Source organism: Bactrocera tryoni, chromosome 4, assembly GCF_016617805.1.
Source record: "Bactrocera tryoni isolate S06 chromosome 4, CSIRO_BtryS06_freeze2, whole genome shotgun sequence".
In the NCBI taxonomy this organism is placed as follows: Eukaryota; Metazoa; Arthropoda; class Insecta; order Diptera; family Tephritidae; genus Bactrocera; species Bactrocera tryoni.
This window is the reverse complement of record NC_052502.1, coordinates 3,633,413-3,660,576: the sequence shown is the minus strand read 5'-3', so window position 1 is coordinate 3,660,576 and position 27,164 is coordinate 3,633,413. Positions and strand designations below refer to the sequence as shown.

At 33.7% G+C, this 27,164-nt stretch overlaps 10 protein-coding genes across 15 annotated transcripts; 5 read left to right on the top strand and 5 right to left on the bottom strand.

Annotated features, from left to right (window-relative positions):
* The first annotated feature begins 94 nt into the window (after positions 1 to 94).
* Positions 95 to 6,719, top strand: LOC120774037 (chondroitin sulfate synthase 1). 2 transcript variants are annotated; one of them, XM_040103337.1, is made up of 8 exons: positions 95 to 222; positions 3,388 to 3,973; positions 4,036 to 4,149; positions 4,225 to 4,337; positions 4,403 to 4,543; positions 4,613 to 4,784; positions 4,850 to 5,263; positions 5,328 to 6,719. In XM_040103337.1, exons 2-8 carry the CDS (start codon positions 3,430 to 3,432, stop codon positions 6,323 to 6,325), a joined length of 2,496 nt encoding a protein of 831 aa, XP_039959271.1. In that variant the 5' UTR covers positions 95 to 222; positions 3,388 to 3,429; the 3' UTR covers positions 6,326 to 6,719. The 2 variants fall into 2 exon arrangements, with proteins under 2 accessions (XP_039959271.1, XP_039959272.1); XM_040103338.1 differs by having other exon boundaries at positions 95 to 262.
* LOC120774039 lies at positions 6,620 to 8,569 on the bottom strand. The gene is made up of 5 exons (XM_040103339.1): positions 7,680 to 8,569; positions 7,441 to 7,622; positions 7,250 to 7,383; positions 6,988 to 7,155; positions 6,620 to 6,887 (listed from the first exon to the last, which is right to left on the bottom strand). Exons 1-5 carry the CDS (start codon positions 8,447 to 8,449, stop codon positions 6,765 to 6,767), a joined length of 1,377 nt encoding a protein of 458 aa, XP_039959273.1. The 5' UTR covers positions 8,450 to 8,569; the 3' UTR covers positions 6,620 to 6,764.
* Positions 8,570 to 9,391: 822 nt separating this feature from the next.
* On the top strand, positions 9,392 to 11,509 carry LOC120774403 (zinc finger protein 577). Its single transcript, XM_040104024.1, has 2 exons — positions 9,392 to 11,108; positions 11,188 to 11,509. Exons 1-2 carry the CDS (start codon positions 9,480 to 9,482, stop codon positions 11,218 to 11,220), a joined length of 1,662 nt encoding a protein of 553 aa, XP_039959958.1. The 5' UTR covers positions 9,392 to 9,479; the 3' UTR covers positions 11,221 to 11,509.
* A 477-nt stretch (positions 11,510 to 11,986) lies between these two features.
* Positions 11,987 to 13,577, bottom strand: LOC120774404 (dnaJ homolog subfamily C member 25 homolog). The gene has a single exon (XM_040104026.1). The coding sequence runs from the start codon at positions 13,226 to 13,228 to the stop codon at positions 12,221 to 12,223; it is 1,008 nt and encodes a 335-aa protein (XP_039959960.1). The 5' UTR covers positions 13,229 to 13,577; the 3' UTR covers positions 11,987 to 12,220.
* A 136-nt stretch (positions 13,578 to 13,713) lies between these two features.
* On the top strand, positions 13,714 to 15,532 carry LOC120775102 (ribosome biogenesis protein NOP53). The gene is made up of 5 exons (XM_040105115.1): positions 13,714 to 13,926; positions 13,993 to 14,166; positions 14,223 to 14,540; positions 14,634 to 15,020; positions 15,085 to 15,532. The coding sequence occupies exons 1-5, from the start codon at positions 13,811 to 13,813 to the stop codon at positions 15,455 to 15,457; spliced, it is 1,368 nt and encodes a 455-aa protein (XP_039961049.1). The 5' UTR covers positions 13,714 to 13,810; the 3' UTR covers positions 15,458 to 15,532.
* Positions 15,533 to 15,548: 16 nt separating this feature from the next.
* On the bottom strand, positions 15,549 to 16,648 carry LOC120775104 (transmembrane emp24 domain-containing protein 1). The gene has a single exon (XM_040105116.1). It carries the CDS (start codon positions 16,541 to 16,543, stop codon positions 15,848 to 15,850), a length of 696 nt encoding a protein of 231 aa, XP_039961050.1. The 5' UTR covers positions 16,544 to 16,648; the 3' UTR covers positions 15,549 to 15,847.
* Positions 16,649 to 17,133: 485 nt separating this feature from the next.
* On the top strand, positions 17,134 to 17,810 carry LOC120774897. The gene is made up of 2 exons (XM_040104765.1): positions 17,134 to 17,450; positions 17,509 to 17,810. The coding sequence occupies exons 1-2, from the start codon at positions 17,236 to 17,238 to the stop codon at positions 17,669 to 17,671; spliced, it is 378 nt and encodes a 125-aa protein (XP_039960699.1). The 5' UTR covers positions 17,134 to 17,235; the 3' UTR covers positions 17,672 to 17,810.
* A 313-nt stretch (positions 17,811 to 18,123) lies between these two features.
* On the bottom strand, positions 18,124 to 23,490 carry LOC120773541 (tyrosine-protein kinase hopscotch). Of its 2 annotated transcripts, XR_005705174.1 has the most exons (15): positions 22,243 to 23,490; positions 21,960 to 22,120; positions 21,761 to 21,853; positions 21,577 to 21,690; positions 21,356 to 21,522; positions 21,154 to 21,291; positions 20,968 to 21,089; positions 20,667 to 20,879; positions 20,465 to 20,595; positions 19,688 to 20,402; positions 19,455 to 19,619; positions 19,224 to 19,390; positions 18,989 to 19,156; positions 18,681 to 18,920; positions 18,438 to 18,482 (listed from the first exon to the last, which is right to left on the bottom strand). XR_005705174.1 is itself a non-coding variant. In XM_040102498.1 (14 exons), the coding sequence occupies exons 1-14, from the start codon at positions 23,263 to 23,265 to the stop codon at positions 18,773 to 18,775; spliced, it is 3,525 nt and encodes a 1,174-aa protein (XP_039958432.1). In that variant the 5' UTR covers positions 23,266 to 23,490; the 3' UTR covers positions 18,124 to 18,772. The 2 variants fall into 2 exon arrangements, 1 of the variants encoding a protein (XP_039958432.1); XM_040102498.1 differs by having other exon boundaries at positions 18,124 to 18,920.
* A 192-nt stretch (positions 23,491 to 23,682) lies between these two features.
* Positions 23,683 to 24,845, top strand: LOC120773543 (NAD(P)H-hydrate epimerase). 4 transcript variants are annotated; one of them, XM_040102502.1, is made up of 4 exons: positions 23,683 to 23,783; positions 23,890 to 23,946; positions 24,017 to 24,508; positions 24,564 to 24,845. In XM_040102502.1, the coding sequence occupies exons 3-4, from the start codon at positions 24,045 to 24,047 to the stop codon at positions 24,784 to 24,786; spliced, it is 687 nt and encodes a 228-aa protein (XP_039958436.1). In that variant the 5' UTR covers positions 23,683 to 23,783; positions 23,890 to 23,946; positions 24,017 to 24,044; the 3' UTR covers positions 24,787 to 24,845. The 4 variants fall into 4 exon arrangements, with proteins under 4 accessions (XP_039958436.1, XP_039958435.1, XP_039958437.1 ...); XM_040102503.1 differs by lacking the exon at positions 23,683 to 23,783 and adding an exon at positions 23,784 to 23,802; XM_040102501.1 differs by having other exon boundaries at positions 23,684 to 23,783; positions 23,890 to 24,508.
* LOC120773542 (RNA-binding protein NOB1) lies at positions 24,826 to 27,116 on the bottom strand. Its single transcript, XM_040102499.1, has 3 exons — positions 26,998 to 27,116; positions 25,939 to 26,943; positions 24,826 to 25,163 (listed from the first exon to the last, which is right to left on the bottom strand). Exons 1-3 carry the CDS (start codon positions 27,070 to 27,072, stop codon positions 24,843 to 24,845), a joined length of 1,401 nt encoding a protein of 466 aa, XP_039958433.1. The 5' UTR covers positions 27,073 to 27,116; the 3' UTR covers positions 24,826 to 24,842.
* Between the last annotated feature and the right edge of the window lie 48 nt (positions 27,117 to 27,164).

Below are 27,164 nucleotides of genomic sequence, written 5' to 3'. Positions count from 1 at the left end.
ACACTAAAAGAGTATCTCTTGTTTGCGCCGTGTCTTCAGGCTTACAGTAAGTATCTTAAATTAATGTTTATATTTGAGTGGCGTGAGATTCCGCCAGTTCCTACTGAGCGATACTCTGCCTAGTTGCGTATCTTTTTAGTAATGGACTGCTTGCGCCTGCAATCGCCTCAACATTTTAGTGTGCCGACGATTTTCAGCGACTTTTAACGTTTCGGTTCCTCGGTGAGTGGTGCTAAAGAATACACATACACATTTAGTAATTGTATGTATGTACGTGCATGGTAGAAATACATGTTCGCAATTGTGTTTATTGTATCTCACTTGTATGTAGTTGGAATAATAATATAGTATTTGTTTTTGTACTTGACGAAGTGCAAGACGGCGAATCTCAACCGATCAGTTGATTATAGCGTTATGCTTATGTCTGTCAGATTTATTAATCAATAAATAATATAAATTTATTATGCACTGAATACCGACTTAATAAAAGAAAAATATACTCCCTTTTAAACCATTCCACACCAAACGATGAGAATGTCATGAAAGAAACGCAAGATCGCTAAATAGAAATGTGAAAGGTTCAAGTGCAAACAGCTTCGTAAATTGTCGTTTTGGACATAACAAATAAATGAAAATGCGTGTAATTGAAGGATTTTTGCAAATATTTAAATAATTTAAATTATATTAGAAATAAACGCAAACATTGCCAAACACCATAACACCGTCGAAAGCAAAGTCGGCGAAGAGCAAAATCAACAATAAATTGTAACCTAAAAGGAGAATCAATTATCACACACACATATACAATACGAGTATAAATATAACATGTACATGTAAATACATGTGTGCAATTATACTTCATAGAGCAGTGCTAATTGCAGTTTGATTCACATTTTTGCTGAAAAAAAAATAATCGAATTATTCCTGCGAAAAGCTCCATCAGCTTGAAAGGATTTGATTTGATTTCGGCAGTTACAATATTAACACCACAGTGTTGTAATAAAATATAATTTTCAAGTGATATACACACTAACATATGTACATATGTACATAAAACCCAAATTGATCAGAATAAACGGCGATGGCAAAATACGCTTTAAATATATCAATTATATATGAAAAGAGATCTTTAATTGGCCCCCAGCATTGCCCTGGGTTTTAGTCAAAAAATAGTCTTAAGTGTGGTATTTCTCCTCATTTTCCCCTATATCGCGAATAACGTAATATTGATTTCCTCCTTAAAAAGGTCTGGACTTTGGCACACATTTGCATTCAAATAAAACAAATTCAGACAAATTGCTTTTGCAATTTCAACACATACCGACCCAAAATCAGAACCCCTTTATATCCGTAGGTAAACACGAGCAGCGACTAAAATGGGTGCATTACCGAGTGCCACGCGCCAATTAATTCCAGTAGCCTCAGTGACGTATACATATGTATATCTATGTATGTACATATGTACACAGTAAAAAATATGATAGTTTGCATTAATATGCTTCAAAATGCAAGCTCTGCGCTATAGAAATCAAATTAGTTTAATAAAACTGTTTTTTTTCTTGGAATTGGGGGAAACTAAGGTAATCAAAATATATGAGTGCGTAAAAATTCAACACCTAACAGCAATCACTGCACCGGCAATATTCACTACTCAAGTCAGTCTAATCTAATTAAAACAATCAACCGCTCCGAAAAGACAAGGGCGACAAATGTTGTTTCAAAGTTGTAGGAACAAATCCAAAATGGTGCTAGGATCAAAATTTTCCCAACTCATCCTTGCCTTGGCTTTGACCAAATTGAGGGTATATGTATGTATACCATATTTATTGTATTAGCCAAAATTTCAAATAATCATATAGTCTGTAGTAGAATGGACATTTCAACATGTTAAAGAATAAACCAACTTTGTTTGCGAGAATATATATAAGAGCTTACATAAACATACATATGTATGTATAAAGTTGTATATAACGTGTATTTGAATTATTTTCTGAGAATCTCTATTGTTTAAAAAATGTGCAAGACGTCAGATTGCTCAAATAAACTCAAACACGAATACATATATAGTACATACATATATATGTGCATCCGTATATCCATGTGTGTTTAACTAATTTCAAATAATATTTTTACTGCTGGGAATTATACCAGTTCGGGCCTACATGGCTTATTTTATAATTGCTAATTTTTGGGAAGGGCAAAAATTTTTGTTAAAGTTTCTCTCTCTTAGTGGTTTGTCTAATTGATTCTCTGAAATACTCAATTCTTAATTAAATAATTCTTAATTAAAAGGCTTCGAGTATACAGGAATCCCGTTTCATGAAGATATATTAATTGCTAAAAAAAAAGTACTCATTGGCATGACACTATCATATTCCAATGTGGCCGAGTTGAGGTACACACCTAAAAAATTTATATTTTAACATACGCCGGGTGTAGAAGGTTTAGCTTTGAACCCTATGGAAGATATTCATGTTGAAATATTAACATTAAAGGCACTAAGAAATACTAACCTCATTCATTTCCTTGCCTACAAGCACTTATACAGATCCATATACTAAATGCATTTGTATATCCACATAAAGTGCAGATGCAACATCTGAATACACAATTGAGTTAAATATCACTTAATTACCCAGGTACTTGAGCAAATGCTTTCGGTGATACATACACATATTGAATCATGGAACATTTGTAGAAACAGTTACAATAGAAATTCGACCGCATCCAAGTTAGTTTTTGTATAGAGAAAATACTTAGTAAAGCTAAACCTCCTATGCACAAAATCCTTTGAATAACTGAACGTCTCTTTCAATTGTTATTCCAGCCGAGAGTACTACTTCCTGGCAAAAGGTAAAATTTAAAATTATTGTATTTAGGAAACATGTTCTCCCTACGCTGATGTAAAACAATTTACTATTTAAGAAGCAAAAACAATTACTTGTAGATTTCCATGTGTCGTAACCTGCTAACCCTAGGTCGCAGTGCAATACCACAGTATCAAATGTCTATCTATCTATCTTACCTTCTAAATGACACTGTAAGCTCAACTTCATTGTTTATTTAGCCCAATATTTCTGAGCCATGGGCATTTTCGTCTCAGTTATTAAACAGAAGTATTACCAGTAAACAAATGGCTGGAACTCTTTCATGCGCTTTATTTACATATACATAACCTCATTCGTCATGAAATATATTCGCTAATTTTAAATTAATTTAAAATACGCTATCGGATACATCATTAAAGTTATTGGGATAGAATCTGGATTCAGGACTTTATATTTGAAGTAATACCAATTGCGACCAACCAATATTCTAATCTTATTTTTATGCGTCCATCATGATTGAACCATCAATACGAGCATTCTTACTTCCTTGCTTTTTCAGTTTCAATGACATAGTGCAACGATAGTCCAAATATCATCAAAAATGTTGATGCAGAATTCCGTTACCAAACGTAAAACGTTGATATTCGCCTTTTTTGGCATCGCGTTGGGACTATGCATTGGCACGGTTCTCAAAAACTATCGCGCGCTAGAGATCGTTAAACGGTGCAGCATGAAGCCAAGCGGACAACAAAGCCCATTCGAAATCATCGGTATGAATCCTGAAGAAGAAACAATTAAAACCTCGCAGAAGAATCTGGTATTCGTCGGCGTAATGACAGCGCAGAATTTTATCGAGGGACGTGCGCGTGCCGTTTATGATACATGGGGGAAGGAGGTGCCTGGTAGAATAGCCTTCTTTAGTTCAGAAGGTTCTCACTCCAACGAGTTGCCGGTAATAGGTTTGAAGAACGTAGACGATCGCTATCCACCGCAGAAGAAATCATTCATGATGCTCTATTACATGTATGAACACTATATTGACAAGTTTGAATGGTTCATACGAGCCGATGACGATGTATACATTGAACCGGAAAAACTCGAACGCTTTCTTCGCTCGATCGACAGTTCTAAGCCACAGTTTATAGGTAATAGTATGGCACACGTCGCGCGAACCCGATAATTTATACAAATATTCTTTTTTGGAAAGGTCAAGCCGGCAAGGGCAATAGTGAGGAATTTGGCTTGTTATCGTTGGAGTTTGATGAAAATTTTTGTATGGGTGGTCCGGGTGTAATACTTAGTAGCGAAACCCTACGCAGAGGTAAGTTATAATTTGAGTAAAAAAATATTACGAACCTTTTCAATGAAGCATGAAATTAATATTATATGTATGTAGTTGCTCCACATATACCAACTTGCTTGAAGAACCTCTACAGTACACATGAAGATGTAGAAGTCGGACGTTGTGTACAAAAATTTGCTGGCATCCCATGCACCTGGAATTACGAGGTATTTATTAGGTATTCCGGTAGACCCGTTGTCTTTCCACTTACATTTACTGATATTTCTCTTAGATGCAATACATCATGAGACACAATTCAAGCGGACCGTATGCATTCACTGGTAAACTGAAGCGTAAAGAAATCCACAATGCTATCTCTCTCCATCCGATCAAACAGGCTCCGTTAATGTATCGACTCCATTCATTCGTGCAGGTTCGTTCTCTATTATATTCTTGCTTGTGCACTTATATAAGTATAACAAACTACACTCTATGATTAAAGGGTCTTAAGGCAGAGGAAATCCGTCAGGAATCTCTCGAACTGCATCGGGATATTAAGCGGATGGCGGGTTTTTTGGAGATACCCAGTGACAGCAAGTATTTGGTACCCGGTATCGAATTAATACCTGAAGAGACAAATAGCGATCAACATTATGAAGATCACAACATTCTAGGTAAATGAAACATTTTTGATTTCCGTAACAGTTAGCTACATATGTAAATATATACAAATATTTAGGCATTACTCCGGATTTGAAGAAATTCACACCCTCATCGACATCGGACCTACTCGAATGGTCTTTTATTGCAAGAAGCCTCTATTCTAGTGAAAATGCGAATCCCAAACACAAAATCGACTCAGCACTCCGGGAGGGACTCGAAGACGTCATCACAGAAGTAATGGAGAACATAAACAATTATTCCCGACAAAGGGGACGAGTTATAGAGTTTCGTGAACTGCTTTACGGCTATAATAGGGTAAATCCATTGCATGGTCAAGATTTAATATTGGACCTCTTACTGATCTATAAGCGATACCGTGGCAAAAAAATGACTGTACCAGTGCGTCGTCATTTATACGTACAGCGCGCATTCACCGGTACATTTGTAAAGGAATTCAACGAGGACTTTTACAATGTTACAGTTCAAAAAAGTGAGTATGTATATGCATTTACATAATGAACCTGTAAACATTTTTATATTAATTTCATCTTTAGGCTATTTGAAAAACATGCTGAGCTCCGGCATGAAAAGAATATCGAAACACTTTACCCTTCCTGGTTTGCCAGCTGGCACCGCTACCGATACCTCGAAAATCGTCTTTGTACTGCCAATAGCTGGACGTTTTGCCACATTCCAGCGATTCTTAGATACCTACGAACGTGTAGCGATAAAACAGGATAAAAATTGTGATTTACTAGTGGTTATATTCGGAGACATTGCAAGCGTTCAAGGTCACTTGCAACTTTTATTGGAATTACGTCAACGGCACATTTACCAACACATTAACTATATTCAACGGAACGAAGAATTTTCACGGGGTGTGGCATTGGATGCGGCCGCACGTTCATCGTATATACAGGATAATGACATAATGCTATTCATCGATGTTGATATGGTTTTTCAATTGGAAACATTGCATCGTATACGATTCAACACAGTCCAAGGGCGGTATGTATATTTACCGATCGTATTCAGCCAATATGACCCTAAGAGGCGTTGGAGAGATGAAAATGTTGAATATGCTCATACATCAGCTGGTGAGATTACCAATGAATCGGGATACTTCCGACAATTCGGTTACGGCATATGCGCCATATACAAATCAGATATACTTGATGATGATATAAACGGTTTTGATAAGGATATAACAGGATGGGGATTAGAAGATGTAAAATTCTTAGATAAAATCGTTAAGGTTGGTAACCGGCGAAACGATTTTCTGGTTAATACTGCCGAAGTGCCAGCCCAGTACAATGATGCCGCACGCAAAATGAGGCATCTTAGTATATTCCGCGCCCCCGATCCGACATTGGTACATATATTCCACGATATTAGTTGTGATATTAAGCTCGATGCTTCACAATATAACATGTGTTTAGGAACGAAAGCGAATTCCATTGGTAGTACCCATTTTATGGAACAATTATTTCATGGTAATAAAGATAACATAAATTTCATATCCGAATTCAATCAACGAAAGGAGCAGAGATGAGATTTAATAGGCTTAGCGACATACCAAAATCAATGATGTTTATAACATTTTTATGCATACTAAGCAAACCTTAATGTATTGGAATATTCAGAAACTAAGGAACGCCAAGAGGTTATACAGATGTAAGAGCGATACATATGTTGGTAGTTCTAAACTGTAGCTATAAGACAAACCTGTAAAATTCTTTGCATATAGCAACTTGGACCAGTATACATACTTACATATGTTTGGAGATAAGAATTTACATGCAGATTTTATGGTATTCTTCCAACAGTGTTTGTACGCAAATAATTATAAGTATTTTATATATTTAAGAATATAGTTTTTCTTGCATACGTACTAGAACATTAGGTATGTAAAAAACCGCGGTTATTAAATATATATTTATATCAATTTTACACAAAATTATAATTAACTACACAAAAATTTAAAAAATCGATCACATAAAATGAACGGGCTCGATATCAAGAAGAGCCAATGCTTTATTAAGAATTTCGCGAACTGCTTTTACCAGATATATACGTGCATACACGTAAGGCATTAAGTGCTGTCGCGTTTCTTGCTGTACATTGAATGGAAATAAAAATAATTCAAATTATATACATATAATAATAAAAAAAAGAAGTAGTAATAATAATATAGTAATCCAAATATAAGCTTACAGTTAAGATTCGAATTCTTCTGTAGTATACACTAAAGAGTGCAGCGAAATCGCCAAGGAATCTCACGATAGTATGAACAGCGCATATTCCTTTTTGTATCTGTTCCAGACAACTTTCAACAAGGTTCGGGAAGGCAAATATATAACAAAACACTAGTTGCCATTCTTCCTATTTAAAAATCCAAAAGAAAAATTTAATACGATCGGCCACTTGGACCAATTGATTGAACATAAAAATACACACCATTAACAGTAACACTTACTTCTTCATCGAGCAAAGTGAAGTCAATACTATCTAGGGGCGGCAGATCTTCGTAATCACCATTCTCTACCTTCTCATCAAAACGGCGAAGCAATGACTCTAAACGCGCAGAGTTATACAAAATAAACGCAGCACCTATTGCACGTAATAAAATATATAAATTTCCTTGGTTCATATATTTTCCACCCTTACCCTTTGTACTTCCTTTGCCGCTACGAATTATTTGAACAGGACTTGAAAAACGTACTTCCATTAAGTCAACAGTAACCGCTGCTGCACCTAAACGAGACATCAATGTGCTAAACCTTGTATCGTCTTTTACTCGCACGCCATACTTATGCATTGCCATTAAGCACATATCATTAGAACGACAACTTTAACGAACACATTTTTTATTCCTGGTATTTTTTAGTGTGAAAACAATAAATTACCTTAGATACTCTTTGGTTTTCAATTTTGTTATTTTTCCCGTAATTGGGTCAATAACTATGCCACATCGAATGATGGCAGTGCTCAGCATACTTGAAGGAATAACAACTGCATTTATTGAGGGCTTACCAGCAGCACTGATTACTTGTACATGCAAAACACCTTGTCCTTTTCCTTGTTTTACTTCCATTACTTCTTCCTCTGTTATCATGGTCCATTTCGAGTATTCAAAAACCCGACCGAGGATATCCTCTAACAGTTTAACCCTATAAAGTGACAGTTCTTCGATTTCTTCTCCGGCTTGGTTTATACGACTAAAATATACCCTTTGTTTAGGGTCTTTTTCCAACTTCCCAAAGGTATTTGTGTTGTCTTTTTTCAAAACCTGTTGAAGTAACGTTGTCATCACCGCTCGTCGCTGCAGGTACAAAAAGCATCGTTCATTATCAATTTTTATCCGTTCCACTGGAAATGTCCAGGCAGCGGCCGTTTTAAGAAATCTTTCTTGCGCATTAATAGACACGTCTTCCCCTTCATCTTTAAACATATCAAATGCAATTGAGCGCAGCTTGTGTCCTGTTTCTTTACAGCAGTTATTCCATAGTTCTGAACGGCAAGGAAAACTAAATTCGCCTTGTACTTTTAATTTTTCTTTATGTGTGCGTATGAAATTGGTCGCTTTCTTTGGGATATTCACACTAGGAATTAGGCTTGGTTTTTCTAATAAATATAAACATAAATTTTCGGTAATGAATGCTATAGGATTCGACATTTTTTCGCGCCTATTTTGTTTTGATTCTTTTTATTTTCCATTATATCAGAGAATTCCTAGATTTGACGTTCTCTGCCAGTTGCACTATTTTCAGTCTCCAACAGAGAATGTAGAAATATATTTCCGTTCTCTGCTAACAATCATTAATATAATTTGTCAAATGAAAAATGCAACATTGTCGATTTAAGTTGCATAATTCTTACAGTAGGCAATAATAATCATAACATTTAACATGATAATTATTGCCGTTAATGAATATCAAAAGGTTCCTGCTTTGACCAAAGAATGTAAATATATTTACATATGTATATAAACAAAGTTATTTATAATCTACATTCTCTGCTTTGACAACTACGTTTTTATATCTTAAAAAATATTTAAAACTTCAGTAGTTTTACATTTTTACGCATTTCAAAAAGTCAAACTTTCATTAGAATGAAAATCATGATATTTAAATATTACCGTAGAAACTAAAACCTGAGTCGCATTCAATTTCCTTTTTCGGGCTTAAAGTTGGTTGAGCTTAGTTATTTATTTTTATGCATATCTAAATTTATTGATATAATACTGTAAAATATTTTTTTATTACATATTTTTAAAGACTTGACGTAGGCTGCAAGCAACTTAATAATCAGTAATACTTTCAAGATGCCGTCTTCATGGAAACAGCTTTTCTTGAAATTTTCGCGAAATCAATTGTATAAGGGATATAATTATATTTTGATATCAAGTTTTGATATAAATCCAAGAAATATTCATAGTTGCAAAACTGTTTCAGCTGTTTTAACATTGCCGTCAACTTGCCTCACCATTTGCATGTAAAAATTTATATCAAGACGGCGTTCAATTTCGAAAATGGAGAGTGTGAGTGTATTGTTTCTTGATCGTGTAACGTCCGGGTTAATGAAAAATGACAGGTTTTGTCGGTCTGTCAAATTTCGATCAATTTATTGTTTTGTTTTGATAAAGGATTGTGTAAATGTAAAAAGGATAAACTAAATTTTATAGTAATCAACGTAAATAAATAACCATGGCAGTTGTGGTCGATTTAAAGTTCGCTTGCATTATTTGCCTTCAAGACGATGGAGGTGAATTGATATCTGTCTTCTCTGGGGATAAGGAGAGTACTACTCAGTCGGAGCCAGAGTCAAGTTTATCAATTGCCGAAAAGATTTCATTATGTTCAGTATTAAATTTGTCAAATATAAGTATTAAAGTTTCAAACAAAATATGTAATCGCTGTTTGGATGATCTTTCTGTCGCTTGGCGCTTCTGGAAAAATTGTGAAACCACTAATTCCCTCTTCAGATCCATACAACAAGAAGAAAATGGAGATGTCTCTTTGGTCAATTGTGAAGTCGATTGTGACAAAATGAAACTTCCTACTTCTATGAAAACACAACCAGCCCATTCTGACATTAAATCATATATCGATACTGCTGAAGTAGATGGAGAACAATCTGACGACATTGATCCAAACGAAGCAGAAAAATCTGAAGATGACTTGGATTCCATTTCGGGTTTCGGAATAGTAGAATATATTGATGAAGATGAGCAAAAACAGTCTGATGAAAGCACGGATTATTTTAACTGTATTCGGGAAGAAAGTCTTGAAGCGAATGAGGATTTTAAAGTAATTCAAAAACAATCTAATATAGAAAAAGTAAGTAACTTGGAGACACAAAATAAAATCAATACTACAGAATATGGATTGAAATTTGAAGCTGAAATAAAAGAAGAATTCTCAGAAGATGGCGTCGAGGATGATAGTATAGGTTTTATAAGTAAACAAACGGAAGATGACTTTTCGAACAGCGAAAATAATATAATTTCATCCTACAATAAATCAAAAACTAATGCTGAAAAAAAATTACCATTTAAAAAGAAATTGAGTTATAAAAAATTATCCACTCCGACTGAGGCAAAGTACAATTATCCTCAAAAGTTATCGCATAAAAGCAAAACGTTTCATGCTTCTATCAAGATTTGTGAAATCTGTGGAAACATTTACAAGTACCAACACGCATTAAACGCTCATATGCGCAGACATAACAACGACCGGCAATTCGGTTGTGAACTTTGCGACAAGGCATTTGTTTCGAATGTAGAGCTTAAACGACATATGCGTGTGCATACGGGTCAAAAGCCATATCCTTGCTCTTTTTGTGAAAGACGTTTTTCCGACTTTGGGTCGCGAAGTAAACACGAACGTACACATACAGGTGAAAGGCCATATCGTTGCACAACCTGCAATAAGTCCTTTGCATATCCACATGTTCTGACCGTACATTTGCGAACACATACTGGAGAGAAAAAATTCCAATGTACACGATGTGGTAGAGGCTTCACAAAGAAAGTGTACCTCTTAGCTCACATAGAAAACCATACACGCTGTGAAAACATGTCATTAATTACACGAATGAATGATAATGAATCTGTCGTTAGTATGAAATCTGATTCGGATACAACGCAGCAACAAGGAATTATTGCAATAAAAACAGTGGCCTTAGAGGAATGCATCTTTACCACAGAATTAGTAAGTGATAGTGGAAATTTAACCAACGGAGACGATGACATAAGCCGTTGTACCATGGAACTGGAAGATGCGATCGACGAGGAACACTTAGAAGATGATAATAATGTCGAATACATTTTGGGAGTACGATCATAGTCATTAGTAGCATTACATAAATAAATTATAAAAAATTCACTAACGTAAAGACATTTTCCGTTAATAGAACACTCAACAGCTCAAATGTGTAACTAATTAACTGCTTGGGAACATATGTATGTATCTTCCGCATAGGTGTCGCAAGGGAAGTTAATTTTCAAATATGTTTCATATTGGCACACAAAGATCCTTCATACCAGACGCTCACCTGCTGGACTAGGTGAATATTTTCGTGGTATTCCTAATTACCTCATTTGTAGAAACCACATGTGGTGAATGATATGCGGATAAAGTTCTACAGCTATAACTTTTCATCAATGTATTTATTAGTATTTGTATTAATAATATGGAAATAAAAAGATGTAATATTATAATAAACAATAAATTGTTAATATTTATTGAATGATAGACCTCTTTAAAAATTATAATTTTACAACATAAAGCTACGGAATAAGTACTTCATTCATGTACATGTATGTATAAGTATTAATATTTAAATTATTTGGCACAGAAAACAAACTTTGTCAACACTGTTCGCAAAGCGACAGCTTTTAAATGGCCTTATTAAAATTTACTTATGAATTTCCAAAGGCAGAAATATGCATATGTATAAAAGTGCCAAATATGAATAAAAACAATTGTGTCAATAAGACTATTCTACAAACAAATAAGAACATGTGGGTATAACTAAAGAAACCACAAACTTAAAGCAACTTCATAATCTTGCGATTGTGCTTACATTCCACTTATATAAACCGGTTCTCCAATAGTTCAATGAACACTGATTAGTAGATTGCGGAAAATATCGTGATGATCATTATTTAAGCATCAATTTTAAAGCAATAAGAAATTTGCACTCTCAAATGTGTTATGTTTGCAGTAAATTTTATTTTATTTTTAAAACATATTTCGATGACAAAAAGAAAGACATTTTGAAAACGGAATCAATAAAACTTGATCAACTTAAATAGATGTTGATATATTAGCCATAATTATTGTAAAACTACTTTACTGTTATTTTGGAAATAAAATAAATATTTTATGCAAATTTTGAGCTTATGTTCGACATTTGTATGAATTGATTTTGAAACGTTGGTCATTTAATCCTCAAATGTCATTCTTCCTGGGCCATGGTTTTTCATATATCGTCGGTAAGATTTGTATCGTGGGTTCTCAGCCAATTTCTTTTTCATCTCCTCTTCCTGCTCTTCATGCCATTCTTCAAATTTATCTTTTTCCCACAACTCTAACCGCAAATATTCTTCAATTTGATGATCTTCTAATCCATTAAATTGGTTCTCACCCATTTTCATATAACGCCTTATCAAATAAAGCTTTTCATCTCGTCCGTACGGCTGCTTCCTTAACGTGAATTTCCAAATCCATTTCGCATTCCAAACTAAGAAACTAAGCAATGTGTATGGGCAAATCAACAACTGAACCCACAGTATGTCATATATTGAAGGTTTGGCATAGCCGCCCCTAACATCCATTTTTTCCTCTATAACTTTGCGCACAATGCGTTCAATTTCTTCGCGTTGATCTGTCTTTGACATCCGATTCTTACCCTTACGATTACTTATTTTTTCAATCTCGTCTTTGGCAATTTCTATTGCCTGATTTCGATATTTTGGCACAGTTGCCAAATATTTTATAGCGCTATCATAACGCTGTAGTCCCGAGTAGTACTGAATGATGGAAACTATTGTAAGAGTTGCAACAATGACGATGCGAACGTCGACTTTTGGCGCAACACGTCTTCTATAGTAGCGATAGTAGTGTGAATAGTATTCCTCTGGGTGGTCTAACATATAGTCATAATCTCTTCGTGAATCATCGTCTCGCAGGATTTCATACGCAGTGGCAACCAACTTGAATTTTATCTCTGCCTCCGCTTTTGCTTCAACACCCCGATGCATGTCAGGATGGTGTTTTCGAGCTAACAATCGATACGCTTTTCCTATTTCGGATTTGGTGGATTGACGAGTTACACCCAAGACATCATAACAATCTTCCCTGCCGCAGTAGATACCATCCAAAAGTCCTAGACATGCTGGCACCATGGCTAAGGAAATAGCCACGAAACAAATATATTGGGCTAATCGCATTTTTACTTGATAATTTCTTAATCTTGAAATACTTCAGCACTATGAATACGACCCCAATAAACACCTGTGGCCGTAAACGATGGTCTGCCACGTTCTGTTTTCGCGTTCTATCAAAATTATGAACGACAACTTCACCTCATCCAGTATTGATGGGACAAAAATTGTAACGCGGATGTTATGTTTGACTATTTCAGGCACTATACTTTAAATGAACAATGTGTGTGCTGAAATAACATCTCTTATGTTTTAATTTTACATTCCAATATAAAAGTATTATATTCTCTAAATCTAAGTATGCGGCTCAATCTCAAAATTTCTACAATTACTCAGCTCTCTTTTGTCTACATCGTTCCGAAACGACAACAACAGAGAACGTCTAATATATATATTTTCGCTCATCTGTGCAACAGCTGGCGGTTTAAATTTACTCATTTTTATTCGTACTGTATTAAACAATATACTGTCATTGATTAGTCTGACATTTCTTCATTTACTTTTCGAAAACACACGTGTATTTCTTTAAGGTTTTCACGGTAGAAATTAAAATTTAAACAAATTGAGTTTAAGTAAACTTGAAGAAATATGTCTGCTATTAAGAAAAAACGTATTTCAAAGAAAACCAAATCAGCATGGCGCAAAACGGATATTAAAGATGTGGAAGAATTTTTAGAGGACCAACGGCAAGAGGAACGTGTTGGGTAAAATATTTTTAAATACAAAGAATAACGTAAATAATAAACATTTTTTTTTTTTTTTTGGGGTAGATCGTTTGCAGAAAAAAAGGACGATGAGTTGTTTACGGTTGATGCTACACCACTGAAACACAAACCGGCCATTCTGACAGAAAAGCAAAAACGGAAGTTAAATGCTAAAAACCCATTGCGTTCCTTGGAAGCCTTAAACAACACATCTAAAGTCCAAGATCCGATTGTGAAAAGGTAAAATTATAATCTGAAAAATTTATAGAATGATATAAAACAATCTAATATAACAGGAATCGAGTTCGCCAAAAGAAAAGTGGACGTATTATCGAAGAAGAGGTGCGGAACCCAACTAAACCTCGACATTTCCAAGCAAACAAAGATAGGGAACGATACTACGAAACTCTTGAAAAAAAGCTAAAGAAAGAGGACCAATTAACCAAAACAGCAAAAGACGTATGGGCAGAAGAAGATTTCCGAGATAAAATACCTGGTTTAAAGGATGAAAAAGGATGGATAAGCAAAGAATTGGCACTGCATGTAACAAAGAATGTTGGTAAACCAGTAATAAAAGTTCACGATAGTATACGTCATCGCACAACAAAAGCAAAGTAGGTAATACATTTTGGGTTTCATTAATTGTATGTTTTATAAGATATAGAAATCTTCTATAGTAATTTTATAACTATTATTTTTTTTTATAGAAAATTCGCAGCCCCTCCTCCAGGCCTAAGTTATAATCCATCATTGGATGACCACCAAACATTGCTTAAAGAAGTTGTAGAACGAGAAGAGAAAATCATAAAAGAGGAAAACCACTTGAAACGAGTTACTACTCAAATGTTTTCGAAAGTTACACCAGAGGAGCGTGATACACGGCGTTTGCAAGAAATGCGTTCAGGCTTAGATGATGAAAGTGAGGGAGAAACAAACGATGTCGCAGAAGATGGGGAATATAAAACTATTAATCCACCCGTTGAAAATAAGAAGAAAAGTAAACAGTCAAGGCGGAAAGAACTGCAACAAAAAGAATTACAGAAAAAACAAGCTGAAAAGAAAGCACTGAAAAAGCAAATCGCTGACTTAAACAGGTACAACTACAAATTTCACCATCGGAAAGATTTAATGTACAATGTGTTCTCTTTATTTACATAGGATAAAGTCAATTAAAACCGAAGTCATTGCCGAAGAGGAGGCATTAAAGATTTTAAAAAAGCACCGTAAAAAAGTTGAATTAAAGAAAAAATTCGAAACTAAACGGTTAGGACGTCTTAAGTATGTGGATCCAGATATAGATATCAATATGCCAGAAGACATTGCTGGCAATCTGAGGAATGTAAAACCAGAGTCCAGTTTGTTGGTGGATAGATTTAAAAACTTCCAAAAACGAAACATTTTGCCTGTAAGTGTTGCAACTGGCAAGCAGAAGTCAAAGAAAGTAAAACGTTTTCCACGAAGTACGCACAAAGACCCTGGCGTATCGTTTCAAATGCTCCGAGAACAGCGCAAAGTTGGACAAACTTACTGACATTGTTTAAAAATAATATTACATACAAATATATAATTGAAGTAATAAAAAATTAGTTCAGTATATTCTATATAAAACCAAAATGGCAACAATTATTTATACAGGAAAATTTTTTAACAATAAGACTCTTAATTTTACTACGACAGACTAAGCCAACTGTTGGTTGATTATTTATGAATTGCTGTGTTTTTAGATCGCCTTAAAGTAAGATTTACATTCCAAGTATTATTAAGTTAGATTGAGTATTGTTCATACATATGTATGATATGTTATTCCGTAAAAGTTGGAATATTTTCTTTGGTTTAAATGGCGGAATATTTTCTCGTAAAGGCATACACCCATATTATTTTATTCCATTCGTTTTATATACCGTATATGTTAGGATGTGAATCACATTCCCAATTTTTTCCAGAAATTGCTCATTCGCGTATTTGTATCAAATATGCTTCGAACCATGAATACTTGTAAAAGTCCCACCGAAATCATAGCACATATTTGAAAGAGTGACCATTTATTTACTTTAGAGTAATTAGCCTCCGCCAGATTACGGTCTCGTGCCTCTGTCGATCGTAACATATTTAATATTTGATGAGCTTTTGCTATTTGCATGTGAACGCGTCCAACATATTCTAAGATTTCATGAACTTGAATATCATATAATTCCTCCGGTGTTTTAGAAGTAGAAGCATTATCCCAATCGTTATCAAAAGCTGACTGTCCTTCCTGCTCAATGATAAGTTCAAAGAACACAGTTTTTCGATTATAAGAACTGAAAGCGTTATCAAAACAAAAGCGATAATCTCCATCTTTATTTGCCTCATGACGATGTATGTTTTCCGGTTTTTTATAGTCGCTTACTATTACTAATCCTATGGGATCCAGAAGTGAAAAGCTTATATCTAAGTCACCATGCCCACCATCAATCACTTGATATTCTATATCGATAGTTTCCCCATTTCGTACGGGATGGAAAAAGCATTCTCTTCTGCCAGCTTCTATATATACTGTCATTTCCTTTTCATATCCATTTACGAATCTAAAAATTGTCATAATACCAAGGAACATCCAGAAATTTATATCCTCCATCTCTCGATAAATTAAAATTATATTGTAACACAACAAAACCAAGCGTCAAAGAAAAATTAACATTTCACTCGCTACATAAAAAAAACTTAAGAATTGTATTTTAATAAAGAATTTTCAAATTAGTGGATGAACAGATGTTTCTGACCACAGAGTTGCAAGAATTTCAGTATTTTTATATATTTATAGTATTTCTTACAGTACAGTTTATTACAATTAATATAAAACCAAAAACAATATTAAATTTTAAAATTTCTTATAAACTAGATATTATTTAATGTAATATAATGGGAAGATAAGAAATAAAATATGTATAATGTGGTAAATTCGCATGGTGGAAAGTTTCTAGTAATGGATAGAAAATGACTAACGATTACAACCTTCAAGTTCGAAAATATATATTAATTAAATTTTACTATAAAAAATGTAGAAATGTATATACATATGTATATGATTTTGAGAGAATAATTTTTTAAGTTTTTTTCGCTATTGGGGTGCATGATTCGAGTAAATAGTACATTTTACATCTGAGGAATTTCTTATCGATAAATTTAAGCACATATGTTTAATCCGAAATTTAAATTCGGCAACATTGTATTTCTAAATGAGAACTAGTTTGTTTACTAACATTTTAAATTTTTTAATAATATAAGCTCAACTCTTCAATTATTGTATACAATACTGGTTTCATACAAATGACAGCCGCAGATATTAATCCCCCAGAGAGTTACAACCCGAATGGGGAAGAGTACGAAATACCAGGGCCAGAAGAGCTGGAGAACTTATACATGATGATAGAAAAGGGAACAATCCCGGAACTACAATGGCAATTTCCTGGACGGCAACAAATTAACACAGAAACCGTAGCTCCCAAAGTTGAACCCACAGCATCAGCAAATACTGAAGAAGAGTAAGTGTACTGTTATCACTCGAATTCAATATGTTACGATATTGAAATTTTTCTTTAGGCCAGCAGCTAAAACTGACTTTGACTTTAGCGACGATGTTACCCAACCACAAATGAGAGTGAGAAATCAAAATTCTACTCCAAAGTCTACGAAAAAGAAAATTGCAAACTTCGCCGGTGTTATGGAAGTGCTTAAAAAGAAAAACGCAGAAGGATCATCCTAATAAAATGAATGCCTCACAAATATATAGTTTGAATTACTAATTACCCATCCTTTTATAGTGTAAAAATGTTCACCATATTTTAATTTAATAATAATTTTCTAAATGAAAGCTAATAAAACTGACTATTGATAAACAGAAATCATAAGTTTTTTATCGCATTTACTAAAGAGGGTATGCTTTTTTCCAAATCAGATGCTTTTTAATAAAAGTACAAATAAAAAAAAAACACGACTGTATACCAAATAATCATCTTAAAGGGTAATTATAACTAAAAGTTTCCAAAAATTTTATTTCCCCAGACCCATAGTTCACCCATTCTAAAATTCAAAATCGTTCGATTTTTAAATATTTCTTGATTTATTATTTAAAAAATATATTTGTATACCTAAATGATTTATACGAATAATATATTCCAAATATTTTTAATTTTATTCGAAGTAAAATTCACAAAAGCTTAGATATGGCGTTCTTATAATATATTTATAATATGTTACAGTTTTCTGGTAAAAATGTTTGGTAAATGTAATCGAACTAATCTAAAGAAAACTTGGACAAAACATTGCAAATATATTTTTATAATACATTAAAAAATGCAAAGCTCAATACAATAAATATAAATACATATATGTATATAATAATACATATACATATATATACATAGTTAGCTTAGATAGCATAGAATTTATATTATAAAAGGGAACGAAGAGATATGCTATGTACAATGCGGCTTTGCCATGTACAAAACTTTCTTATTATTTATTTAGGATTTGGGTCTCGAGATTTCACAGGTCAAATTTATATGTAGAAAAGTCTGCAAGCAAATAATAGTCGGAAATTTTATATGGCAGCTCTCTTATATTAACATATTACTAAATGTTCGTAAGTTTCATATAAATCCTTAGGAAGGATAACTATTTATAAACTAAATAAAGATGTTCAACTATATTCGATTGAGAACGTATGCGTCGGAAAGATACCCTTGTGTGAATATTTTAAAAGTAAACTTTACCTTACAATAACGTTTAATTACAACTCAATTTCACTGAATAGCATCTATTGGGAATTGATATATTCAGATAAATTATCCAAAAATCGCGAATTTCATATGGTTTCACCATCTTCTTCCACAATTAACTGTATAATGTCAAGTATTTTGGCAAAATCTGGTCGGCTTTTTGGTTCCCTTTTCCAACACGGTAGCATTAATTTGTCGTAAATAATTTGAGAACATAACTCTGGTTTTTGGAGTCTATAATAAAAGATTAATAGTAACATGTTCATCCAGTAAAATATGTAAGTTTCGATGTATATATGTACCTTTCTCCCTTCTGAAGCCGTTCTAGAAACTCTATTTGGCTCAGCTCCCGATTGCCAGCGAGATTTGGAATATCTCCTCGAGAAAAAGTCTCAAACATAGTCACGCCAAAAGACCATACATCAGAGTATACGGAATACTTATCTTCCGCTATCGATTCTGGTGAATACCTGTGAGAGATATTAAATATATATATGTATATTGAGTTTTTAATTTTTCCTAATGTTATATGTATACCATTTTATGGGTATATCCCTTTGGTTTTGTACAAAATAATAGCCCTCGGAATTTGCTAATTGCGCCAAACCGAAATCAGATATTTTCACTCTGTCCTTTTCGATCAATATGTTCCGTGTTGCCAAATCTCTATGGATAATTTTCTTTTCCGCCAAATAATTCATACCCTGCAATAGTAATGAGATAATAATGGAGAAGTAGTAATATTATAATGATTATTCAATAAGAAACCTTAGCAATATCATGGGCGAAATGAAGAAGCCTTTTGTTAGTTAAATTCGGCCGCTGAGATCTGAGGTAAACGTTAAAAGAACCACCGGAAACAAATTCCATTATGATGCAGATAGGTTTTTCGATTGAATATTTAATTTTTACAATATTTTCGTGCTCTAGACCCTGTAAATGTAATTATATATGTCTACATCAATGTTATACTTCAAGAGAGGTGTTGTAGTTTTATATACCCGCATTATTTCACTTTCGCGTAGAAAATCTTTTATATTCGTCGCCATCTCGGGTTTCAATGTTTTAACTGCCACTTTCTCCGGTGCTTTATCGGGTTTTTTGTAATATATTATGCCTGAATACACAATACCATAATGACCGTCACCTATTCGTTTATCAACAATTACTTTTCCCTCCGAAAACGGTATTACAAAAGTAGTGTCATCGAATGGGCTATTAAAAGACATATCAAAATGTGAAAATCGTTGGTTTTGTGCGGGTGATGGTCCTGGACAGGAGTCCAATGAAATATCATCTCCGCTATTTTCATTATTTTCAGAACAAGTGTCGCTATCATAATATGATTTATCGATGTTAACTGACTCGTAATTAACCGTTCTCCTTTCTTTGAAACCATTAATGATTGCAAAGATTTTGATGTAATTAAAACGTTTGTGTGCATCCGACTGCCAACCATCGAGCATGATACAATATATCGAATCGTCCAGATTTTCAGTTGGTTTTGGCAATATGCCACCATCTCTCTTTGAACGATTCATTTGTAGTTTTTCGGCAATCTTCTTTGGGTTTCCCGTACAATTCAGTTCTTCCAGAGGAGATTTTCCATAAGAAAATATCTCCCATAGAGTCGTTGCGAAAGCCCATGCGTCTACGTACATATCACCATGGACGCCTTTGAGATTATTGTAATATTCCTGTGGTATCCACGGCAAGCTAAATAATAAAAATTATGTAAGGATAAACGTATATGTGTATATAAAGGGAAACTAATTTACTCTTCGTTTGAATAACTACGACGAAGTCCGGGATCACCAATTTTTGTCTCAATGATATGAGATCTAGGATCAAATTTTGTTACGTACATGTTGGAACATCGTATTGAGCCGTGATAAATTCCTTTCTCACTCTGTGTGTGAAATAAAGAAATAATATTGGTGAACATTGTTTTGACAAATATTGAATATTCATTTGTTTTACCAGGTAAACTATTCCTCTGACCAAATCAAACACAATCGATATCAGCATTTGGAAAGAGATTTTATCTTTATGTTTGCGTAGGAACTTATCTAAATTTCCATAAGGTGCATATTCCATTACCATAGTATAAGGAGTGGTCAAAGTCAAACCATAGAGTTTCAGAAATTGTGCCGAAAAAATTTGACTGCAAATACTAGTTAAACATGTGATATCCTATAAATGAAGCATTAAATTAACATTATTTATTTATTTGGTACGCATATAAAAATGCATCTATTGTTGTATTGAAGAAGTTTGTTACCTTAAGATTGATTTCTGGAAAAAACACCTTGAGCATAACATTAACGTCTTTACAACTACCTTCCTGGACCCAGTCTCCTTGCATTATCATCATTTTAGCGTCATCACAAACATACTGCGTATCTTTATTAAATGTATTAACATTATTTTACTCATGACGTTTTTGAATAATTGACCCTTAACTTACTTTTATACCATCGGAGGTCATGCTTCCGATCAAGTATTTGAACTCGTCTTCTTCGAAGTTCAGCTTCACTTAATTCAGTGTCAGTCTTCTTTGGATGTAGATTTTTTGGCAAACAAATTAAAAGAAGTGGTGCATAATCTAAATAATCGGAAATCATGTAGTTTTAAGAAAAAATCAAAATGCAAATAGGATCGAGTATTACCATATTCTGATGGCGGAATCCAAGGCATTTGTGGGGATATTGAATTCTTCAAATCTTTTAGAGTTTCAAATTCCTTCAGGCCCTCACCTCCGTGTAACAACCATTTTTTGTTTTGTAGTGTAATTTTAGTAGTTATTATGTTCTCGCCAAACCTACCTCTTGCTGACCTGAAAACAAAAAGTAATTCATAACATATTCCTTAAGTTACGCTATTTACTAACGTCTGGGTATTTATATCGATATAATACACGTCGTATTCTCTCTCACATTGCCTTATAAGGCAGGTTGAGCCTTTTTTTGATTTCTCTCTCAATTTAGCAAAGGAAAATGCTCCACTGTGATATTCAAATACAATTATTTACATTATTCATGGCAAATAAATGTATATGCGAACAAATAACATACCCTATTGGCCCATGGCATTTTAAGTCGATCAATTCATTCAATGATGGTGTTGTATAATCGCTACACAAATCCTTTAACCACTTAGAGGTTAGCCTTAAGATGAAAGTATTAAAAATAATATTATATTAACGAAATAAATTATAAACTAGCAAATGTATTTTGGAAAAATTTACAATCTCTCATTATCGAATCAACATACCTCAAGTACCCTCCTATGTATGTGATAAATGATTCTAACTCGACTTTTGATTTAAATCTCATGCAATAACTTTGTGGTAGCCCTGTTATCTCCAAACACGCACACACATTATCCTCGATATATATCGCAAAAATATCCTCAATCTTTGCTAATAGCGTCCACTGTACATGATAAAGATAAGGAATGGATTAATAAGTAAAAAAATATTTTTCATATATCATAATATATTACAGAAATGTGAAATAATATGCTATATACATATATGAGAGCACTATACACTTACTTTTTCTTGTTTCAGCGAAATCTTCAGACCTGGTTCTGGGTTATCATGGGTGTCTAGTTTAACATATACTCTTGTTTTGTTATCCACATTGCCATCATTACAAATTGCAGGTGAATGTACGGAAATCAAATCAACATTTGGGATATAATCTACTGTGACAAAATAAACTTCCATTAAATAATTTGGTGCCAGCTTACAAACATCGGCGATATAGTAGAATTTAAATTCTGTGAACAAAATGTCTTTTTCTCGTACATCTTTGAATTTTGCACATATTTTGGATTTTACAAAATATCTGTGCTCTCTTAAAAGCGTTTGGGGTAGATATTCTTTGTATTTATTTTCTATATTCCCAATTATTTCACGATTATACCCTTCCTTTCTTTCGGCTTCAGAACTTTTTGCTTGTAAATCGATACACATGTGCATGACAGCAAAACCCATAACATTATCTTTTTTTTCTGGATTCCTTATTTCCGGAATTTTTTCGTTTAATATATCGTAACGAATCTGCCAATACAAATATTCATACGCTTGTTTATCCAGGTTTTTTAATTGTGTATCCATATTTGGGACTTTAATTCTCATGCGGAAACAGTATCGGACCCCAGGTTTCAATTCTTTACCCGGGGCAGCCCATTCACTTTCAGAGTCCATAACACGTAGCCCAAATAATAATCGAGTCGGGGGTAAAATCTTTAGATGTCGACATACACTTAAACATATATCCTCACATTTTAAGGAATTTCCGAAATCAGTATCTGTGTTATCTTTGTAGTTAAATACTTTATTTGACATTTGGGGAGCGGGGGTTGTTGTTGGCGTAGAGGAGATGGATGGGTCAGCTTGATTACTGCTACCTATACTCCCCTTACTATGAATCGAGCTACGGCCGCCCATTGAAAATGAGGCACTACTGGTATCAAGTAATGTGATGGTGGTATTAGTCGTTCCAGATGTGTTGGAAGCTTGATTCATAATCCACTGAGAGATCTCAAACTTTTCTCCCAATAATCGTATCATTTAACAGCATTTAGTGCTTACGCAGCTACCCGAAGTGTAATATACTTGATTTAAATTTCTCTTATTATTCGCATTTCTCTATTCTTAAATTTCAAAACAATTTTTTTACTAACAGAATTCAAGCCACAATTAAAAACTATAACTAAGATTGAATGTAAATCGATGCAACTTTTTTGTCTTTTCCGAATTCTTGCGTTTTATCAATTTACGCCATTTTGAAAAAAAAAAACACAACCAGTGTTCAAATATTTGAGATTTGGTGTGCTGCAATGATTTCAAATAGGAGTAGATGAGAAAAGTGTAGCATATCATTATATTATACTTGCACCTAATAGAAGTGGTTTTAAAAAAGACCACTCAATTTTTCATATAAATTGTCCCAAGTTAAGCCAAATTTAACCTTGAACAACTACTTTACTAGGTTACTATTTGGTTCAACCCTGAAAGGGTCTTATTTTGTTTTGACAGGAGTCCGTCTATATATTATATACAAAGTTACAAACGTTTTTTTTGACCGGGTGAGATAAATAATAATAAGTAATTACGAATTAATTTCCGAAAATTTTCTATCTCGTTAACAATGGTACTTAAGTTTTTACATCTATATAAACACTCTTTTTGTAGTCTAGTTCTGAGTTCTGGAAATTGGTTAAAGTTATCGCAACTTCATTACACAACCCGGTAATAAATATATTGATCCTGCATGCAGAGATCGTATCCAGATCCTTAGTATTCACATTCATTCATATAGGATTTTCTTCGGCAAATACTCTCCAAATATGAAATTCTTAACACAAACTGAAGCAGTTAAAATTGATGAGGAACTATTCAACGAATACAAATTTAGTGTAGATCAACTTATGGAATTGGCTGGATTGAGTTGTGCCCATGCTATAGCCAAATGTTACCCTGCTGATTCCTTCAAGCGAGTGTTAGTGTGTTGTGGACCTGGAAACAATGGTGGAGATGGATTAGTTTGTGCCCGACATTTATCTTTCATGAAATACGAACCAACAATTTATTATCCAAAACCCACTGCAAAACAACTGTATGAAAATCTAAGCCACCAATGCAAGAGCAATGGAATATCATTTCTACGTTCAAGTCCCACTCTTGAAAGTACAAATGAATGCTACGATTTAATTGTTGATGCACTATTTGGCTTCAGTTTCAAACCACCCGTGCGAGAAACATTCGTTCCTATTACAGAGATCCTCCTAAATACGAAAATTCCTATAGCAAGGTATGTTACGGAAACATTTATTTGATGACCTCAACTAATAAGTTGTTTTGAATAGCATTGATATACCAAGCGGATGGGATGTAGAAAAAGGAAAAATAACAGAAAATGATTTCGAACCGGATATGCTAATATCCCTAACGGCTCCTAAACTATGCGCTAAAATGTTTAAAGGGAAATACCATTATTTAGGTGGACGTTTTGTACCACCCGCGCTCCAGGAAAAGTTTCAACTTAACTTACCAGAGTATCACGATTGTGATATGTGTTTAAAATTGTAGAGTGATAACCCGTTACCAAGCAAAATAAAAAAATAAGAATATTTTAACTATGAAATCTATTTATAAACTCTATTGTAATGTTTTCTTCGCCGATCTTCTTCAAATGTGTTATTCCTAGCCCATTCCTTAAGGTTGCCTTTAGAACGCAGCATAGCAGATTTTGAATCTACGTCACGCATGACGAAAGGCGAAAATCCGGCAATGTAATCTTCGTCTAAAGCATTGGTCTTGGTCTTAGCTACACGTGACGGCATCTGTCTCGGTATAGGCTGGTCTTCAAATAGTATTGGGTTACGAGAATGTTTTCCTCCTTGGAATCTTGGTAAGCTTTGGTTCTTATATTTAGAGGTTAGGGGACGGCGTGTATTTATGTGAATCTAGAAAATGGAAAAAACAATATTTTTATCATAAAAATGTTTAATATATGGGGTATTCCATACCAAATCGACCACTTTTGAACCCGACCCCTTTAGATTTTGCTGAAACTTATCCATTCTTTTCTACCCTTTGAAAAACATTTTTGAGAGTTTTTTCAAAATTTTTTGTCCAACTTCAAAAAAGTTATGAATTTTTCAAAAAAGGCTTTTTTATTTTCAAATAGCCATAACTTTTATAGAAATTCACTTTTGGGGACCTTTTTTTTAAGTTTTTCAAATTTTCAAAAATGAAAAAAATCGGCCCACTCCGGGATTAGCAGGGATAGTTGTCAAATTAATTGTAGTTTTTTTTTTTGATGCAAAAAAAAACAAAAATGCCGAACTTTCAAAAAATGGCGAACTTCCAAAAAATGACGATTTTACTTAAAAAACCCGATTATTTTATATAATTGATCCGTGTTAAATTTTTTTCGTGTATTTTTTCGAAAAGTTCATTCAAAAACAAAATTTTTTTAAAAAAAGGTCCCCTAAAGTCAATTTCTACAAAAGTTATGGCTATTTGAAAATAAAAAGCCTTTTTTTTGAAAAATTCATAACTTTTTTTGAAGTTGGACAAAAAATTTAGAAAAAATTCTCAAAAATGTTTTTCAAATGGTAGAAAAGGATGGTTAAGTTTCAGCAAAATCTAAAGGGGTCGGGTTCAAAAGTGGTCGATTTGGTATGGAATACCCCATATAGAGTTTAAAAATAATCTACTGAAATCGAAACTACGTACTACTTGCTTCCCGTTCTCATCCAGACTAACAGCAACTCGTTTTAAGGTTTTATTGCCACAGTTTGGACAAAAAACTTTTGTCATTATACTTGTTGTTTTAAAACAGGCATAACATCGTAATATATAGGTGCGTAAGTGTTTAATTACACGACCATCAAGCGCACAAATTTGCAAATTCATTTGTTTTAAAACATTCTGAAGTGCATAATCTGTTGACATACATGCGACTACAGGAACAACATCAGATTCCACTTTACCTTCTAAGCTTTTTTTCACCTTTTTAATATTAGATGGTGTAATCCAACCACCTTCAATGCTATCACACTCATCTGTTTTCTGTTCAGCGTGTTGATTTGGTGTGTCGTCATTTTCATCAATTGATTTAGATTCACCGTCCCTAAGAATTTGTTGATCTAGTGGATCCTTGCTTTTTGGTACAAGTAAATCGCAAACTTCATTATTATCATCAACATTACAGTTTAACTTTTCAAAGAATTTATCAAGTTCTTCTTGTGTTATTTCATCATTAAGACCTTGGTTGCCGTTTACACCATTTATTTGATCTTCTATCAAACTTTTGACGGCATCTTTGTCGTTGACATGATTAACAGTTTGAGAATATTCATCTTCATCATCATCGTCACTACTAGATTCCTCTTCACCTTCCGGATTATACCAACCTGCTAGATTAGAATTCTCTTGGAACTCTTCAGGCTTTTCCTTAGATGCTATTGTTTTTGATATAACAGGTTCCGTACGCAAATGTGCAGAGCCAACATTATCAACTTCTAGTTCATATGTTAACGAAATAACCTTAATGTCGATACCAGATAGGCTGGCATAGTCACCAGTCTTTTTTGCAAAATCAACACAATGTTTTATACTATCAGTACGAGGTTCTCGTACTTGCAAATCAAACGGTAACACACAAAGCCGACGGATTTGACGTTTATTACGCACCTCTTTAATAACATCTGGGACGGTTAAAACGTTTTTAGCATAATCCTGTAGAAATATTCAAACGTTTAAATTAGTACACAATAGCCAAATTACACTTACATTTAGCTGAACTGCATTAATAAAAGCTGTAGTATCAGCGACTAAATATTCAATCTTTTCTTTCTTTTCGGCCATTGTATATTTTTATCTCCGGTATATTTGTGATTTCATTTATTTTATTCTCTACACGTGGAAACATATGTAAATGTTGCCACCTTATTTATCTA

Coding starts and splice junctions, on each gene's coding strand:
- LOC120774037 (XM_040103337.1), top strand. CDS start 3,430: ATGTTGATGCAGAATTCCGTTACCAAACGTAAAACGTTGATATTCGCC. Junction 3,974..4,035: donor TTCTAAGCCACAGTTTATAG/GTAATAGTATGG, acceptor TTTTTTGGAAAG/GTCAAGCCGGCAAGGGCAAT. Junction 4,338..4,402: donor CATGCACCTGGAATTACGAG/GTATTTATTAGG, acceptor TATTTCTCTTAG/ATGCAATACATCATGAGACA.
- LOC120774039 (XM_040103339.1), bottom strand. CDS start 8,449: ATGTCGAATCCTATAGCATTCATTACCGAAAATTTATGTTTATATTTA. Junction 7,156..7,249: donor TCACTTTGCTCGATGAAGAA/GTAAGTGTTACT, acceptor ATTTTTAAATAG/GAAGAATGGCAACTAGTGTT. Junction 6,888..6,987: donor GAAGAATTCGAATCTTAACT/GTAAGCTTATAT, acceptor TTCAATGTACAG/CAAGAAACGCGACAGCACTT.
- LOC120774403 (XM_040104024.1), top strand. CDS start 9,480: ATGGCAGTTGTGGTCGATTTAAAGTTCGCTTGCATTATTTGCCTTCAA. Junction 11,109..11,187: donor ATGTCGAATACATTTTGGGA/GTACGATCATAG, acceptor TTCCGTTAATAG/AACACTCAACAGCTCAAATG.
- LOC120774404 (XM_040104026.1), bottom strand. CDS start 13,228: ATGCGATTAGCCCAATATATTTGTTTCGTGGCTATTTCCTTAGCCATG.
- LOC120775102 (XM_040105115.1), top strand. CDS start 13,811: ATGTCTGCTATTAAGAAAAAACGTATTTCAAAGAAAACCAAATCAGCA. Junction 13,927..13,992: donor CGGCAAGAGGAACGTGTTGG/GTAAAATATTTT, acceptor TTTTTGGGGTAG/ATCGTTTGCAGAAAAAAAGG. Junction 14,167..14,222: donor CAAGATCCGATTGTGAAAAG/GTAAAATTATAA, acceptor CTAATATAACAG/GAATCGAGTTCGCCAAAAGA.
- LOC120775104 (XM_040105116.1), bottom strand. CDS start 16,543: ATGGAGGATATAAATTTCTGGATGTTCCTTGGTATTATGACAATTTTT.
- LOC120774897 (XM_040104765.1), top strand. CDS start 17,236: ATGACAGCCGCAGATATTAATCCCCCAGAGAGTTACAACCCGAATGGG. Junction 17,451..17,508: donor TCAGCAAATACTGAAGAAGA/GTAAGTGTACTG, acceptor ATTTTTCTTTAG/GCCAGCAGCTAAAACTGACT.
- LOC120773541 (XM_040102498.1), bottom strand. CDS start 23,265: ATGATACGATTATTGGGAGAAAAGTTTGAGATCTCTCAGTGGATTATG. Junction 20,403..20,464: donor CGTAGTTATTCAAACGAAGA/GTAAATTAGTTT, acceptor TTTATTATTTAG/CTTGCCGTGGATACCACAGG. Junction 19,620..19,687: donor GCGAAAGTGAAATAATGCGG/GTATATAAAACT, acceptor TTACATTTACAG/GGTCTAGAGCACGAAAATAT.
- LOC120773543 (XM_040102500.1), top strand. CDS start 23,846: ATGGTACTTAAGTTTTTACATCTATATAAACACTCTTTTTGTAGTCTA. Junction 23,947..24,016: donor CAACTTCATTACACAACCCG/GTAATAAATATA, acceptor TCATTCATATAG/GATTTTCTTCGGCAAATACT. Junction 24,509..24,563: donor ACGAAAATTCCTATAGCAAG/GTATGTTACGGA, acceptor TGTTTTGAATAG/CATTGATATACCAAGCGGAT.
- LOC120773542 (XM_040102499.1), bottom strand. CDS start 27,072: ATGGCCGAAAAGAAAGAAAAGATTGAATATTTAGTCGCTGATACTACA. Junction 26,944..26,997: donor TTAATGCAGTTCAGCTAAAT/GTAAGTGTAATT, acceptor ATATTTCTACAG/GATTATGCTAAAAACGTTTT. Junction 25,164..25,938: donor ATGAGAACGGGAAGCAAGTA/GTACGTAGTTTC, acceptor TCCATTTTCTAG/ATTCACATAAATACACGCCG.